General features: G+C 46.3%; 1 protein-coding gene across 3 annotated transcripts in view; it reads left to right on the top strand.

Annotated features, from left to right (window-relative positions):
• Positions 1-18,659, top strand: part of LOC144772494 (E3 ubiquitin-protein ligase TTC3-like) — a 1,119,388-nt gene that overhangs the window by 645,956 nt on the left and 454,773 nt on the right. For all 3 annotated transcript variants that reach the window (XM_078656860.1, XM_078656861.1, XM_078656859.1), the window contains exon 29: positions 14,314-14,360. In XM_078656860.1, coding sequence (XP_078512986.1) covers positions 14,314-14,360 — 47 coding nt within the window. The remainder of the gene's footprint in view (positions 1-14,313; positions 14,361-18,659) is intronic.

Raw genomic sequence — 18,659 nt, 5'->3', positions numbered from 1 at the left:
AGATAAACCGTTACCGAAGGGTAAGTAACTTATTCTTCACAACGACCCATATCTGTAAGATTGACTGGTAGAGTCGTGGCAGAAATGCCTGCAGAACCCACAGGCTACCATCAATCTGTTACACTAATTGGGCTTCACAATCAATGTCACAAAGTCCCACTTACAACCTCTCCAGATACAGCCCTATTTGGGAGCGATCCTCAGTTCTGTCTCAGCCAAAGTGTGCCCCAGAGCACAGGGGGTTCTCCGTCTCCAGAACCAACTTGCTCTTTTTCAGTCACGTTGTCGCCTTCCAGTTAAAATAGTGATGCGCTGTGTGGGCGAGATGGCTTTTTGCATAACAGTTGTTCATACCAGGCTGCACATGGACCCCATGCAGGAGTACCTAGGATCTCAATGGTCAGTGGGAGCAGTTTAGATGATCTATTGTTGGTTTCACCGACTGTCCATCGGTCATTACTATGGTGAAGCTCAGACCATATCCTGAAGGGCAGACTATTCTTGGACCCAATACTATGTGACTATCACCACAGATGAATCACTCCTAGGTTAGGGTGCACATATGGGGGATATGATAGTCCAGGACCGATCATCAGCAAACATTACATATCAATGTGCCTAGAGCTCATAGCAATTCAGATGGCCCTATAACCCTTCCTCACCAATATCATTTGGAAGACTGTTCTTCTCAGAGCAGACAACATGACAGCAATGTATTACATTCAAAAACAAGGGGAAACACTCTCTGTACAGTTGTCTTGGTTGGCACAAGAAATGTGGCATTGGCTATCAGCCATCATATCCACCTCTTGGAGGAATATCTCCCAGGGGGGGACAACACCACCGCGAGTCCTCCACAGCTACTTTCAGAGGTGGGGGACACCGGACATGGATCTGTTCACTGCCATAGACAACACAAAATGCCAAGACTTCACATGCAGATATGACCATCCAAAGTCTATGGGCAATGCTCTTTGTATGAATTGGTCAGGGATATTAGTCTTCTCTTTTTCGCCCCCTCCTCCCCCCGCACCCCCACACATTCCTTACCTTGTCAGGAAGCTCGAGCAGACATCTCTCAAGATCATCCCCGTAGCTTCCACCTTGGTGCAGCAACCCTGGTACACGAGGCTCTTAAAGTTGTCCTTAGTACATCCCGAGAGTCTCGCAAGCATCCCTGGCCTTCTCACTCACAGCAAAGGAACGGTAAGGCATCCCAACTTAAAACGAGTCAACCTAGCAATTTAGGTCCTGAAGTTGCAGAATTTGTATACTTGAAATAGCCTCAAGTGTATGGTCATTCTGAGGGAGCAAGGCACCCAACCACTAGAGCTTGTTACACAGCTAAGAGGAAACACTTAATCTACTACTGCACAGCCTGGAAATTCACCCAGCGTGCCAACGTTACAAGAGATAGTGTGCTATTTGTTACAAACACCTTTCCGTATACCAGTCAAGATTTTTATGAACGGGTTATAAGGAATAATTCCACCACGTGTTCCACCTGTACCCTCTTGGAATCTAAATGTTGTTTTTACAAGGTTGATTTCCGCATCTTTAGAACTTTTATATTCCTCCCCATTACAGTTCCTGTCATAGAAGGTTTTATTTTCCTAGTAGCCATCACCTCACTAAGAAGGGTTAGTGAAATACATGCTTTTACAATAGAGGGACCTTACTTTCTGCTTTTTCAAGATAAGGTCCGGCTATGGACAAAACCCAAGTTTCTTCTGAAGCTGGTTTCCCATTTTTACTTAAACCAGACTCTTGATTTACCTGTTTTTTCCCAAAGCCGGACTGTGGCAGAAAGAGCACTTCATACACTCAATGTTTAAAGGGCACTAATATAGTACGTTGGTAGGACAAAGCCTTTTAGAAAAAGCAGAAAAGCTGTTTGTTGCCTTCTCAAATCTAGAAAGGGAATCACAATTTCTTAGATAGGAATTGCAAAATGGACAGTCAAATGTATTTAAATATGTTATACTGTAGCCAAAAGAACTTTACCAACAGTGCAACGCTTATATTCTACTTTAATTTTGTATTTTTTAAAAAATCTTTATTGAAATTTAAGGCATAAGTCGTAGTTTCAAGGTTACTTTCGAACTTCCATCTCAGAAGCACATATACATACAGAGTACATTCATAGTTTCTACTGCTTGATCATGTACATAACTAGCCGGTTTCAAACAATAAGAAGTAATAGCGTAACCTCGCACATATAAGTCATTTCTTGTAGTACATTGTATAGGCCTTTCGTTTTGTACAGTATATTACTTTAACCATCAGAACATTAAAACTTAAAACTAAAAAGAGTCATCACAGTTTAGTAATCGTTTCGCGCACACACCGACCGCCAGCCACCCCACCTGCTTCATGGTAGGCAGCTCTGTCATTCCATATTTGAACGCTGCTCTGTCTGGTTCAATAAATATAGCAACCATCACCCAGCTATCTATTCATCGTCCCCCTCAGAGTCCAAGTCTTCTTCCTCCGTTAAGTGTTCGCAAATTTCTCCTCTGTATATATTCCATGCTGTCCATACCTTATTCCATTTTCGGGGGCACGCCCTGAGTACATACACCGCCCTTTCTGTAACCATCAGCATGTCCATGTTTGTACTCCACCTTGTAGCTGTAGGCAGTTCCTGTGCCCCCCATTTTTGCGCAATGTCCCGTTGAGCTACCATCATGGCCAGGGTAGCCAGTATCCGGCCATATCTATCCAGATCATTGGGGTCCCAAATGTTCAATAGGCATTTGCGAGGGTCTGGCAGAACGGAGAAATTAAGTGTTTGTGAGACAGTGCGCATAACCTGCCTCCAGTATTCCTGTATGCGTGGGCAATCCCAGAGTGTATGGTACAGTGATCCCTCCTCCCCGCATCCTCGAAGACAAAAGGGATGTGGTGCCCTATGTATTTTGTGAAGCAGAGTTCTAGTGTAATAAATGTGATGTAGAATTTTAAGTTGCACTAATCTGAATTTTGCTGTGATACCTACTTCTCTCGGTGAGGCTAGTGCTTCGTTCCACTCTGACTCTGTGACCTCACCTATTTCTCCCACCCATTTTTCCTTTAACTTTATTGTAGGGTCCCCTAGGTTGTTCAGTTTTTTGTATGTGAGGGAGGTCGCGCTTTGTTGCATATATTCCGTTAACAGCCTATCCTCCAGTGGTGAGGACTCTGGTATGTCTGCGCCCACTGGGATCGCCTGGAGCAGTGCGTGTCTTATTTGTACATACCTAAACGTCTCTGTCGGGCCCAGGCCGTACTGTTGTTGGAGCTGTGGAAGTGTGACCACCGTGCCTCTGTCCCATAAGTCCACAACTGTGGAGATTCCTATACAGTCCCATTGTGCAAATCCCTTACTAGACCGTAGGTTCCCTAATGCCTTGGTGTCCCATAGTGGTGTTAGCTTGGTGATTTTCCCCTTCCAGCCTAGTCGTGATTGTGCTATGTGCCATAGGGCCGCTGTGTGTTGCATCGGTCCCACCAGCTTCTTAACTTGTGATTTGTTATATAGTACCGCGAGCATACAGTCTGATCCCAGCTGTGACCAATCCGCTCTGTATGCTGGGTCACTCCTTGGAGCATGTATCCATTGGTTTATTATTTTAAGATGGGCCGCCCAGTAGTACAGCTGTATGTTCGGCAATGCTATGCCTCCCTCATACCAACTTTTAGTCATCTTATCATATGCTATACGCGCCGGGCCATTATTCCAGAGGAGGTTTGTGACCAGAGCTGCGACTTGCTTGAAGTATCGTGGTGCTATAGGATACGGGGTGTTTTCCAATACATATAGGAATCTGGGTAATGCCATCATTTTATAAAGGGCTGCACGCCCGAGGAGGGTCAGTGGCAAGGTCGCCCAGTGTTTAACGTCCGCACGAAGGCGCTCCATAGGCGGCTTCAAGTTTTTATCAAAGAAGTCCGCGGCACTCTTTGTAATAACAATGCCTAAATATTTAAAGGAGTTCGGGGTCAGTGCAAGGGGGCAATCCGATGGCAGCACCGGATCCGGACCCTTTAGAGTGTAGATCACCGACTTGGACCAGTTCAGGGTATAGCCCGACGACTTCCCATGTGTGTTACAGAGATTTAATAATGCTGGGATCCCATTTTCAGGCTCAACCATATAAATCAGCATGTCATCCGCATACAGGGATATTCTATCTTCCCACCCATCTTCCCATTTGATTCCTTTAAGTAACGGTGTTGTTCTGATTAGGATTGCTAAGGGTTCTAGTACCAGGGCAAAAAGCAGGGGCGACAGAGGGCATCCCTGCCTTGTCCCCCTGCCCAGCGGGAACGTCCGTGAGACGTGACCATTAGCCACCACTTGTGCCACCGGTTTCGTATAGAGTAGTCGTATCCATGCTATGTATTTCGGTCCAAAGCCCATACGTGCCAATACCGCAAACATATATTCCCATTCCACTAGATCAAAAGCCATTTTGGCATCAAGGGAGAGAATCACTGCTTTTTCCGGGAGAAGGTGTGCTCGTGCCAGCACCCCATGTACCCGCCTGAGATTCAATGCCGTACTCCTGTGAGGCATAAAGCCGGACTGATCAGGGTGGATCAGTGTCTGCAGGTGATGTACCAGGCGGTTGGCTTATAATTTTGCCAGAACTTTGGCCTCCACGTTAAGTAGGGAAATGGGGCGATAAGAGAAGCGATCAGACGGAGGTTTACCCGGTTTTGGTATGGCCACAATTGTTGAGGTGTGCTGGTCTAGCGGCAGCTCCGCCTTTTGCTTATATTCTACTTGAAAGAAAGATGGCTCTATGGCTTTTTTAGGCAACATTCCTTTAGCTGACATGTGTAAGGCAGCTACATGGAAGAATCTACACACACTTTAATAAGCTATTGTGCGGATGTCCAGGCAAGGCAAGTCTTTTTTTTGACACACAGTCCTTCGGACACTATTACATACATCTGCACCATCTGATGCCTAGAACCACTGTGAGAGGGGAACTGCATTACAATATATGCATAGCTTGTGTATCTGCACTCAACACATGCTATGAATGGAGTTTGTTGCTTTTAAGCATCTTTTTGTAGCGTGTAGTGCACTCTGTCGCCTCCCTGGCCAGCATTCGCTTGTGTCAGAATTAATGTATTATACATTTTACATACAAGAATGTAAATCTATTTTATTCTTAAACATATAATGCATGATTTCTTTGTATCATCACTAGCTCCATCCTTACTCACCAATAAGGCGGGGAAAAAATAACAATCTGTCAATGGAGCTATTGAGAATATGCATCCTTGGAGGAGACTCGACATTACTTCCGCAATGAAAGACTTCTTCAAGAAAAGCAAGTTGTAGAGTCGAGTCTAACACTAGATGGCAGGAGTGTGCCTAGCATGTGAATATGCAGCAAATACATGTTTACTAGATAAGTAACATATTCCTACTGTGTTACGAAGGCCATCTTGGGGAGCTTGAGATCTGGTGCCTCTGGTCTTACACTGAGAGCATGCTCCTCATCAACTTTTAGTTTCAAGCAATCCATCGGTCTCTGAAATTCTTTCTATGGAGTAACCCTAGACCTCTTGCCTGATCTGATCAGGCACTCCCCTGCCACAGCACAGAGGGACCACTCCCGGCACTCCAGCTGAGCAGCTGCGATTCAAGCACGGTCCTTGCCAGTCCTTTGCTGTGCTCTGCACCTTCCACTTGTGCCTGCCAGTCCCCTTTCCTCTGCCTTCCAGTTGCTCAGTCCTCATCTTTGCCCTCTACTCTATCTTCTTGGCCTTTTTCTTTTCTTCCTCTCTGCCCATTTGTTCTTCTGCTCCTTTTCTTTCTCTCTCTGTGCCCTTTACTTTTTCCATTATTTTCTCTCTCGATGCCCTTATTTTTCTTTGCTTCCTGCCCCCTCCTTGCTGCTCTCGCCACTCCTTCCCCGCTCGTTGTTCTGTTTTCCCCGCTGCTGGCTTGTTAGCTCCGGTCCCCCTCTCCCCGCCCAGTCGCTGCCCTCCTGTTTCCCGGACAGCCCCTCCTTTCTCCCAGGTCTACTAAATCAAGGCCGCATGCAGCTGCACCGACCACACCCAGCACCAGGACCCCTGGATCTCCAGCCCGCCACCAGTACTCAGCCGACGAGATTCAGAACCTCAAGCCACCTCTACACCGGCCAGATACAATACGATCCACTGTGTTCGACTCATCAAACATGGCGGAGGCATTGCCATCATCCACTAGGACTCACTCAACTGTACCACTTCAGATGACAACACTACACCTATCACGGAACACCTCAACTTCCAGATGAAACCAGACGCCAAAACCACCATCAGAGAGGAACCCTCACCTACAAACCTCCTGGCCCAGCTTCTTCAGCTTCATCCCGGATTTCATTGCCCCACTAGTATTAGACTCCAACCACTACATCTTCCGGGGAGACCTGAACTTCCACCTCAAAGACCCTAAGGGCATCAATTCCACCGCGCTTCTTGGAAACATGGGCATCATCGTCCTCTCTCAATTTGTCATTGCCCTCACACACATTGCAGGACACACACTTGACCCCATCTTCTCCACCAGCTGCACAGCCAAATCCTCACACACCATCGAGCTGACCTGGACATACCACAGCATTGTCCACTTAACCACTGACGGCCTTCAAAAAGCCCAAACAAAACTTCCCACCCTCCCTTGTCGCAATCGGGGCAAAGTCACGGAACCCCTCAGGACCACGGCCCTCAAAGAAGCAAGACCGTCCCCTCCGAAACCCTCGAACTCGGTGTCCAAAACTTCTCCAATTAGATCTCCGCTGCCGCAGACACCATAGCCCCCCAGAAGAACGCCACTAACAACAGAACCACCAAGTAAACCAATTTGTTCATCCCAGAACTGCTTACCCTGAAACACCCCTGTGAGAAGCTGGAGAGACACTCGACAAAGTTAAATCTGGCAAACCTAAAGACCCCCTCCTTATCACCATCATGAAACAACTAGATACCCCCCATTAACTGACCACCCAAAAGATTACCACCACGGAAAATCGCCCAGAGCGCGCTGCGCTTAGAATTGCTGCTTAGACGCCGTTTTTTACGCGCAAACCGTGTTTTTAAAATCCTGTTTGTTATTTAATTACAATTGTGTTATTTACCCCTGTTTTTATACTGACGCCCACTCACTTGCACAATAATCGTATAGCACCGCGTTTTTCGGGCCCTTGTCCTGGCTGTTAATATCGGCGGCCATCTTGGGTGAGTAGGACGCCTGACGGCGCCGCTTTGCTCTACGGTCTAGACGTCACAAGGACGCTAGACCTCTATTTAAGGAGGTCACGCAAACGCGCAGCGGATACGCGCAGCGGGATCGCCGAATTTCTGCCGGAGTTACGCCAGAGTTCTGCCAGTCTGCGCCCGTCCGCGCCTGATCGGGCCCAGGGGCCATGTCTCCAATTTCCCGTTATTATGGTGGCCACTCCTATACTGGTGAGGTTTTAAAATCCCTACGTTCCACTACACATACAAATTGTACTTTTTGTTCTCTCCCGACCCATAACTTTGAATGCGTCGGCTGTAGTTTTCGTACTGGCAGAATGTCTAACTGTAAGGCAACGCGACGGGTTCGTACTCATGGTAGACGGAGGAGAATTAAAATACATCTTAACTGCTCTCCACTCCAGTTCTGGAGTATTAATTGCAGGTCTCTTCCGAAACACAAACATCACATCTACGACTTTCTGGTCGGAGAGCAACCCGACGCGTTGTTTCTTACTGAAACATGGCTTCAGGATAGCTCCGGGCCTGATATCGCCATTGCTGTTCCTAGTAACTATGTAATGGTGAGATTGGACAGAGAATCTGGAAAAGGTGGGGTATTGCTATAATATTCAAGTCTACTTATACTTGTAAGCTTGAAGCCTTTCATCTGTCCGGAAGCGAAACTGCGTTTTTTAAATTAGTAATTAACCCCCAATTTACTCTATCAGGCCTCTTGGTCTATCGGCCCCCTGGCAACGCTCTCACCTGGATATCTTCTTAGGGCGGCAAATTTCACCATTCTTGGTGATCTCAACCTGCACCTAGAAGATCCACTATGTTCTACGAGCAAGCGTTTCCTATCTGATCTGGAGGCGCTTAACCTCTCGCTGCTTAATTCTGGATCCACTCATTCTGCTGGACATCAATTGGACCCCACTCTCTCTAATCTTCCTTTTAACTGTTCTCGGAGTGCCCGTCCATTGGAGTGGTCCGACCATTTCGCAGTTTACTTCTCTTTACCATATACTAAGAACTTGGTAAACAGTGACCGCGATAAGGGTGAATTAATACACCGATGGGGTAAACTTGATATTACTAAGTGATATTACTAAGTTGAACCTGCACCTTTCGAACACCCGCCCTGAGGACAGTGAGGTTTCAGTTCTGGAATTGAAAACCGCGGTCTCCCACTGGCTTACCAATGCCGTTACCACTCTCCTTCCGCTCACTCCGAAACATTCTGGGTCCCACCGTCTTCCGGCTCCTTGGTGTTCCGCTGACCTGAAGACCTTGCGATCCAAATGCAAGGCCCTAGAAAGGAAATGGAGGCACTCTTACTCGGCCTCACGGAAGATTGTCTATAAAGAGGCTCTAAAGGAATACCACTTACAATGTAAAACTGCGAGAGCTGCCCATACTGTGAGTACAGTGACGCAAGCTCAGAATTGCCCACGTACTCTTTTTTTCTGTTGTTAAAAAATTGACAGGAGCGGACACTATCCCGACACCCCCAGCTCTAGAGGAAACTCAATGTAACTCCATCGCTAAATTCTTCATTGCTAAGGTTGAGCGCATATACGACTCCTTGAACGCTCCCCTGACTGTAAATGAACACCAATCGGGACAGGTTGTCGGGATCGAACAGCCACTTCCAACGGTGAAGGTTACAAACTGGCAATTGTTCGATGATACATTGTTCTTCTCCTGCCTAAGCAGCGTAAGATCTGGCTCACCTTGTGACCCTGTACCTGTGAAAATTCTCAAATTATTGGATCTTGAACCTCGGCGGGTTCTCATGAGACTCCTAAATGCATCACTAATAGAGTCTCATGTGCCACAGGTTTGGAAGCACGCAATGGTTGTTCCTCTCCAAAAAAAAGCAGGAGCCGATGTGTCTAATCTCGCTAATTTCAGACCCATATCCTTGTTGCCTGCTCTCTCAAAAGTGCTGGAAAGGCATGTTAACACTCAGTTGAACCATCTCGTGGAAAGTTCGGGATTTTTACACCCTTCCCAGTCTGGCTTTCGTGCGCATTATTCCACAGAGACCGCTCTACTCGGGGTGATGGAGAGCTTATGACACGGTATCGACCGCGGGGAAACATCTGCACTCATCCTTCTGGATCTGAGCGCGGCGTTCAATACCGTGTCCCATTCCATCCTTTTGAATTCTCTTCGATCCCTGGGAGTGGACGGTCCGGCATTGGCCTGGATGCCTCCTTCCTAAGTGAGCGCACTTTCCAAGTCTTTTCCACTAAAGCCACATCCCCCACATTTCCATTGGTGCACGGCGTTCCGCAGGGGTCCATACTCAGCCCCTTGTTGTTTAACATCTATGTGAGACCCCTGGCTACCATTGCGGAGGACGCTGGGCTGACTATTTTTTCATATGCCGATGACACCCAAATTGTTTTCTCCCTTTCCAGCAGTGAGCGCAACAGTGTATCGATTCTGAAAACTGGATTGTCACGTATAGCTGAGTGGATGCAGAGGCATCTCCTCAAACTAAACGGTGACAAAACCAAGATTCTCATCTTAGGGAAGCATAAAGATCTGTGGGGCCCCCAACATTGGCCCAGTGATATGGGACCCCTTCCCCAGCCAACTTCTGTGGTTCGCAACCTCGGATTTCTTATAGACGACAAACTCTCTATGAGACAGCAGGCCACTAAGGTGGCCGCCATCTGCTTTGCTACCTTGCGATGGCTCCAGAAAATTCTATGGATGCTGCCTCATACTACCAGAAGAACCGTAGTCCAGGCATTAGTAACATCCCGCCTGGACTATGGTAATGTCCTCTATCTCGGTGCCGACGCTGCTACCATTAACAAACTCCAGGTTGTTCAAAATTCGTCGGCTCGACTTCTCTGTAACATCCCGAGGAGATTATCGGCCTCACAGGCTCTTCGCGATCTACACTGGCTTAGGATTCCCAGTCGTATTAAATTCAAAGCCCTATGTTATCTCTTCAAAATTAAGCAGGGCTCGGCCCCAAAATACTTGCAGAGTCTGGTCCAACCCTACAAGCCTAGTCGCACATTAAGATCTTCTGACAACTGCAACTTCGTTGTCCCAAGATTCAAGCTCGCAAGGATGGGGGGTCGGGCCTTTCTCCCATCTAGGCCCCAAATACTGGAACGCGTTACCCATCACCCTGAAGTGAGAAACTAACCTTCTCTGTTTTAGGAAAAAATTGAAAACCACACTTTTCCAATGATTTGCAAGCCGCTTTAGTTGATTTATGGTGCTGTTGAGAGGTTGGTTTTTCTTCTTCAGTCTATCCCTTGCGCCGGGAAACCCACTGCGGGTAGCTGTTGCGCATTACAAATTTAAATAAATAAGTTTGCAGGTGATTCTTAATACTGTGAATGCCTCATTGCTACAATCCATCGTACCTGCACACTGGAAACATGCAATGGTGACCCCCCTCCTGAAAAAACCAACGGCAGATCCTGAGGTTCTTGAAATTATAGACCCATTTCTCTCCTGCCAGCCTTTTCCAAAATACTTGAGACATGTCCACTCTCTTCTTTCACAATTCACCGAAACTAACAACTTTCTCCACCCTTCTCAATCCGGCTTTCGGACCGGTTTCTCCACAGAGACAGCACTATTAGGAATCACCGAGAGGCTACGTCAATTTCTAGATACAGGACTGACAGTCGCACTTATTTTACTGGACCTCAGTGCGCCTTTGACACCATCTCTCACAAACGGCTAATCCACACTCTTAAATCCTCTGGCATATGGGGCTCTGCTCTGGACTGGATTATTTCCTTTTTGGACAATCGTACATTTCAAATCATGCGGCCACAGCTTGCTCCAAAATGTACGCCTCTCGTCATGGGGTGCCCCAGGGCTCGATCCTTAGTCCACTGCTACTCAATCTATACGTCAGACCCTTGATGGACATTGCAGACCAGGCTGGACTAATTCTTTTCACCTATACTGACGACTCTAAAATTATTTTCTCCCTCTCTAATCCTAACCCCTTGGAACCCTCCTGTCTCAAACAAGGCCTTAGTATTATTTCCAACTGGAAGATCCAAAACCATCTGAAACTTAAATGTGTTGAGACAGAGGTCCTCATCCTGGGTAAGCAGAAACACCTCTGGAGTCCTTCTCACTGGTCTACTCAGGTGGGTAACCTCCCTAAACCAACCGGCCACGTTCGAAATCTGGGCGTCATTATTGACGACACGTTGTCCATGCACCAGCAAACCGTCAAAGTGACAGCACTTTGCTTTACCATTCTAAAATGGCTCAGGAAAATCCTATGGATGCTGCCTGTCTTTACCCAAAAAAACGTTGTCCGCGCCCTTATCACATCTAGACTCGATTACGGTAATATCCTTTACCTGGGGTCAAATAAGGCCATGGTCCGTAGACTTCAGTTAATCCAGAATTCGCTGCCAGACTTCTCTGCAGAATTCCCAAGGCCTCCCACATTTCTGGATACTTACGTGACCTGCACTGGCTCAGGGTGGAGAACCGTATCAAGTTCAAAGCCCTGAGCTACATGTTTAAAATCAAGGCAGGCACCGCCCCCCAATACCTTCAAGAACTTGTCCGGCCCTATGTTCCCTGCCGCCACCTACGCTCTGAAACCATGGGCAACTTTGTTGTGCCCAAGGTCAAACTCTCCAGAATGGGGGGGGGAGATAATTTTCCTATCTAGGCCCCCTCCATCTGGAACACTCTACCTATCAATATTCGCAAAGAAACTAATTATATCCACTTTCGCAGAAATCTTGAGACCTGGCTTTTTGACTAATAATCTCATCTAAATGGCCCTTGATTTCTGCTTTTTGCGCCGGGAAACCCTTTTTGTGTAGCCGAGCGCCTTATAAACCCAATAAATAAATAAAACACTGGTGCTCCAACAAGACCCCTGCCAACATCGACTCCTTCAAGTCTGCCCTCAACAGCTATCACCACCATCTCAGAGAGACCAAGAAAGAAGCCCTCACCACCTGCATTGCGGCAAGCACCAACTGCACCCAGGAACTTTTCAGCATTGTCACAGAATTCTCCTGACCCTCAACACTGAAAACATGATCCGCCCCTCCCAAGCCCTCTGCGACACTCTAGCATACTATTTTCACTGCAAGGTCTCTGACATGTATAGCAACTTCGATCCACCATCCTCAACTACCGCCGCACCCAAACCAAGGGCGCCTGGAGACCGCCTGAGGTGACAAGCCACACTCTACAAGACCAACTGATTCATTGATTTCTAGTGGCTGATTGGGTCAGGCTAGTGTAGTACAATGAGTTCCTGAGCATTTACTTTATGATCCATCTACTCCTCCTGGAGGACCACTCAAGCAGAAAGGGAGTGTCCTACACAAGAATCTCCATAACCTACACCTCAAAATATGGAGTTTGGGCGGCAGTAGTTGAATAGTTTCACTTGCCCATGAAGTAAGGGATATCATTCTTGCATTCAGATGCCAGTCCAAGAACATCTCCTCCAGGTGCTCATAAAAGATTGTGGCTTGGTGTGGAGTCTGTCATCTTGACCCTCTACAGGCCAGACTTTCTGATGTATTGTTTTTGTCAGTGGCCCTGCAAACTCTTTCAGTGGGAATAGTTAAGGGTTACCTGCTGTCCCTTTTAGATTTGATATTTTTCATGATCAACCTTGTATCTTTAAATCACTGGTTATAATGCATTTTCTGAAGTCCTGATGCATGTGATCCTCCCAAAACAATTTGCCATGTCTCGGTGGGACCTAAATCGAGTTAGTCTGTATGTTCCTTATATGCACGCCTTTTGAGCTTATGCACAGTTGCTTGCTAAGACTTCTGACTATCAAGGCAACTTTATTATCACTGTCACTTCTGTGTACTGCATATTTCAATTACAGGCACAGTCTGTGCAACTTTCCTGCACCACTTTCTTCCCGGGCAAATTGGTGCTGAGGACTCTGGCTGCCTCTCTGCCAAATCAGTTATCAACCTTCCATGCCAGTCTATCAATTTACTATGCTGTAATTTTTCACTCATTACACCACTCAAAAGAGGAGGAGAGGCTTCATCAGCTTGACCCTTAGAACCTTGATTTTTTTACATTAACCATATGAGAGGCTATCATGTGGATTAACAGCTCTTTTTGGGGATCTCTGGGGGTCATTAAAGGCAAGTTAATGCCAAAGCGGACTTTGTCCAGGTGACTGGTCCTCTCTGTTAAAGTCTGCTATGAGCTGACTAAGAAGGAACCCTAATAAGGCCTGCAGGCCCATTCCTTCAAAGACAAGGCCTATATCTACATTGATAAGGGAGGTGAGTGTTCTGTAAATATGCCGGACTAGGACATGAGTGCACAAGGGTACAAAACGCTCATGCCTTGACAGTCTGGCCCAGCAGGATGGCCATTTTGCCTGCTCCGTCCTGCAAGATTGCGTAATCTGACTTCAATTCTCAAACCCTCCATCTTTGGGAGTTACTGCTGTGACATCTATTCTACAGGCATTTAATCTGTGGTTAAAAGTATCTGTAACCAAAACAAGTTACTTTCAGTAACACACTTTGTTGTGGATACTCTAACCTGAAACTGTTCACTGCCCTCCCACAACAATGTTTTGTGGAGTGAACCCCTGAACATCATAATAAGCTTCCGAGTTAGATTTTGGCACACTGCTACCAATAGTTTTATTCATTGTGCTCTGCATCTGAGGGCACGGAGGGGGAAAGATTAAGCAACTCACATAAGCACAGAGGCAGTACTTATATGCCACTCCATCACTTTTAGGACAGTACTAAGTCACCACCGCCATATAGTCCAAATTCCCGGTGCGTGGCGAACATTGTTGAAAAAATCTCCATAAATCTCCATATCTAGTCTGGCACCTGGGAATATTGTGAAGTTCTATTTACTTCCTGAATGGTATTCTTAAAATTATCAGTTTTGGTCAAAAAACTATATAAGCTTGCCAGAAGACTATAAGAGGGACATATAACACAATATTTTCATAGTTCGCTGTTTTGGCTCAAAGTCTCCAATAATGCTTGTCTCTTAAAAATAGCTAAAGTGTAATTTTTGTATTGAAGTTGACATCTGTACATTTCTTTTTTTGTTTCTCTTTAGATCGCCCATGTGTCGTATTAAAGAAGCAAGAAAATCAAGAAAACCTTGTGAGTCAAGTAAATAATGTCCTTTGTTCGTGATCCGTTTCGATTGAAGGGAGGCTATTGTACTTTGCTGAACAACAGGAATTCCTAGCATTATGCAATTAGGTTTTCTGACTTCCTCTAAATACATAAATAAATCTAACCTAGACTTAAATGCCCAGTTAGATTTGATATGTTGAAATTATTTTTGAAAGTATGGTTTACTGACTGATTTTTGTATAGCATTCAGGTTTGGAACTTTGTGTTTAAACATTTCTATAACATCTTATACGCTCCCTACAAATATTTTTGTGCTTGATGCAAAAAGATATGGCCTTTTTAAGGTTTACATCGAACCGTACTAATTTATACATACATTTGAAGTTCCTCAATCTCCTGGGTTTACAAAGAATCCCAATAGAACTCCTAGAAATCTGCTATAGTCAATGGCTTCAATAAGTATTCCATTTACAATATGTACTTATGCAGATTTTTCACTATGTAAAACATCTGAGTAAATTATGCAGAATTCTGCATTTCACAGTTAGCCTGTTTTATTTTTAAAACATGTTCTCTAGAAAAATATTTCACCTTTTTTAGAAACTCTTGCCTATATCTGAGTAGCTTTTGTGGCTGTAGATACATGTGCTCTTCATACTGCTATCATCTAATACTGGGCCTGGACGTTTGAAACTTAAGACCTGCTGTGACTCCCCGGGGGGAGGAATTCTCCTTTATTGAGGTTGGCAAGCTGGTTTGGAAGACAAAGAGGGATAACCACTTGCCAAACCGTTTTCCCCAGGGGCTTTGTAGCCCTGAGTAGCCACACCCCAGGGGTCGACTAGTGAGATCTGTACAACCAGAGAGGGTTTTCATCATTTTGGGGGTGGGCTGAATAATGCATTGTGGGAGAGCCAGATGCAACACTTCACAGGAAGTGGTGAGCAGATGGGAGGGAACCTGATAGCCAAATTGTACCAATTGCATGCTGCCCTGAAGGCATTTTCCGAGGATAATCGAGGGACCAGCAAAGAGAGGTGGCAACGAGGGCTACAACTGCTGTACCTGGTGACTAGTGAAGAGAGGAACTGTATCTGTCATGTCCTGATCAGTGAGGAGCAGTTTCCAGAGCCCAGTCAAGACGAGAACTCCAAAGGCCAGCCGACTGGCCTCCTTTTTGCAGCACATTGACAGAACAGTTGAATACGCCTGATGAGGAAAGTTGGTAGCCCAAAGTCTTCAAACCACCACCACAGCAGTGTAGCACAGAGTACCAAGGCCAGGCGCAAATGATTGTGCTTGAGTTTACAGAACTCAAGAGTGCTGTCCGGGAGTTTCTGGGACCCTTTGAAGGGAAGTTATCGACCCAGGAAGGATTAGCCTGTGACCACCACACCTGCTGACTGGTAGACCAGTGGCGACGGGACTACGGCCACACCGGAGAGGACTTTTTGGGATGCGGACCCTGCAACAAGGACACCCTCATCATTTTTGTGGACTGAGGAGTCCCTGCAGGAAGACACCCGTCGACCGAGTCGCATCCATAGTATGCTTGGGACGTCTATGTCTTCCTCATCCTTCATCACTTGCATCAGGACCACTGCAAAGGAATCCATTGCAATGCGGATAAAGTGCCGGGAACTGTTCAAGGAATGCTTCTCCTGTGGAGGTAACTGTCTTTGAGAACCTTACTGGACCTTGCCAGAGCTGGTTGCCCCAAGTAATTCTAACGGATTCCATTGACACTTACCTAAAGTGACCAATTTGTTGACTTTTTCAAGGCTTGTTCGTGGTTGAGTGAAATTGCTTTGATTGATTATTGCTTGTAAAATCTATATATCTGGAACCCTCAGGTTGATCTTTTCCTTTCTAGTGTCTATATTCTAATAAAAATACAGTCTATTTTTATAAATTGATATCCACTTTCCTAAGCTTGGTGTTGATTTCTTCAGTTGTTTTGATGCCGTTTAAATGCTCAACACCGGTTTCTCTGTGTGAGCCTTGCTGCTCAGTGCCACAGATACCCAGGGTTGAGCCGAGGGTTTACATTCAAAACCTACTGGACCTAAAGGGGTTGGTAGGTGTATTACATGATGAAGTCGCACAAGCACACCTTACAATACACCCCATTTCCTCATACTGCACCATATGATAGGGAGTCCAAGTAAATTGATGCAACAGGGAAGCATGTAGTGCTCGGAGCGGCCACCCAGTGATGCACTGACATTTGTGCGTCTCCCCTCTTGGTACGACCAGTAGCACTGGGGAGTAAATTGAGGAGCTGGTGAAATACTACCCTTTGGCCTACAGGAAATGGGGACAGGAGCTAGTTGCTGGGGGTCAAACCATCAGCAGTGCTAATATCGGATACACCTTTGATAAGCCAGGTACTTCAACAAGAGTGATTGACATCAGATCCTTCGCTGTAAGCTTGCTTGGCTCATGGTATCAGGTTTCGACCCAAGTTGCAGCAACACTTCTTGAAAGTCCCTTATGATGGCAGCAACAGGTCTCCCAGTCCTTTCAGGTTAGAGTCCAGCCCTTTCTCCGCAGTGGGCGCAGAACCACTTTAATTCATGCTGTGTAGCACCGGATCACATGATGGGAAGATGTATCACCTTACACCTCCCCAGATGGAGAAGCATTACATCGACAAATGGGTTCTCCATATCATGGAACATGGTTACTCCCTACCCTTTCTGTCATATTCCCTGGGCATGCCACCCACACCACTTGTCCTAACTCTGCTGCAGCCGTTTGGCTTTCCTGGCCAATGAGCAATAGAGAGGGTGATGGCATCAGAGATCGGGATTTGCTGTTACTCCCATTTTTTCATGAAGATGAAAAAGGACAGTGTCCTTCATCTCATTCTAGATTTGCACCCTCTGAACATTTTCTTCTGGAAGAACAAGTTCAAAATGCTGACTGTGGCCCAAGTTTGGTCAGCGGTAGACTGAGGAAACTTGATGGTGGCATTGGATTTGTAGGTTGTCTATTTTCACGTTCCTGTTCTGCAATTCCACAGGTATTACCTCCACTTTCAGGTAGGCCAAGAGCATTTTCCCTTTCATTGGAGCCATCCTGGTTACATTGCTTATCAGAGCTTTTCCTCCTCCCCAACGAGTCCAGGACATTCAGGCTATGATCCTGATGTTTCAGCAATTGACCTGGGTCTCAGTGAGAGCGTATCCAAAGCTCTGGGCCTCTTGGCCACATGCATCCTACTCGTAGAACATGCCAGTTGGCAGTGAAATCTGAATCTCAGATGGCTCAGCCCCAAAAAGGACCTTTCAGTTTCCATCCTGCTGGCAAAAGACCTGCAGTGGCGGTTGCTCTCCTGCAATGGTACCCTTTTCACTACCACTTGCACATTGTTAACAATTTTGATAGATGCATTGTAGCTGGGTTGGGAATGCCACCTCGGAGAGATGGAGATCACAGGACTGCTGGAATTGTAAGCCATTTGCTTGGCACTGAAGGCATTCCTCCCGACCATGAAGGAGGAACAGGTACAGGTTTTTCAGAAAACCTACCACCATTTGGTATTAGAACAAATCGGGTGGAATGGTGTTGTTGGTCCTATGCCAAGAGGCTGTACGTCTCTGGAAGTGTCTGACTGCTCAGGACATGTCCCTGATTGCCCAGCACCTGGTAGGATCTTTAAATGCCAAAGCAGACAAACTCAGTCTGCTGTGCCTATTGCATCAGAAATTACTGTTCCTCTCAGAGGTGGAGCAGGGCATCTTCCAGCAATGGGGAGAACCCTGGCTTGATCTATTCGCCACCACACAGAATGCGTAATGTCCACAATTTTGCGCGTTGGAGTTCTGTCTCAACTTGGACTCTGGACTTCTATATGCCTTTCGCCTCTATCCCACTTGCCCAGAGTGGTGAAAAAGATCAAGCAAGACAAGGCCTAAGTCGTTTTAATGGCCCTGAACAAGACAACGAGATTGTGGTCCCCGCAACTTCTTGCCATCCTCCGATCAGGCTGCCCCTTCAGGAAGAACTCCTGTCACAACAGCATGGGTGGGTCCTGCACTCCAGCCTGCATAACATACACCTTGATGCGTGCAGATTGAATGGCGACAGTTACTGACTTTCGATCTGCCTCTTGAATTGATTGGTGTTATCTTTGTGGCCAAGTGTCCATCTACCAAAACAGTTTATGCGGGTGTGAGAAGTTAGCCTGGCATATTATGTCCACTATTCTAGTGGGCACCTTGCACCAGTCTAAACGACCCTTATTGATGGTGGTTGTAAAGTCAACCTTATAGACAAGCTATCCTAGTGGTAGCATGGACCAGCAGACTTAGGCTAAAA

The sequence above is a fragment of the Lissotriton helveticus genome, chromosome 8 (assembly GCF_964261635.1).
Source record: "Lissotriton helveticus chromosome 8, aLisHel1.1, whole genome shotgun sequence".
Classification (NCBI taxonomy): Eukaryota; Metazoa; Chordata; class Amphibia; order Caudata; family Salamandridae; genus Lissotriton; species Lissotriton helveticus.
This window is presented reverse-complemented; position numbering and strand designations above follow the sequence as displayed.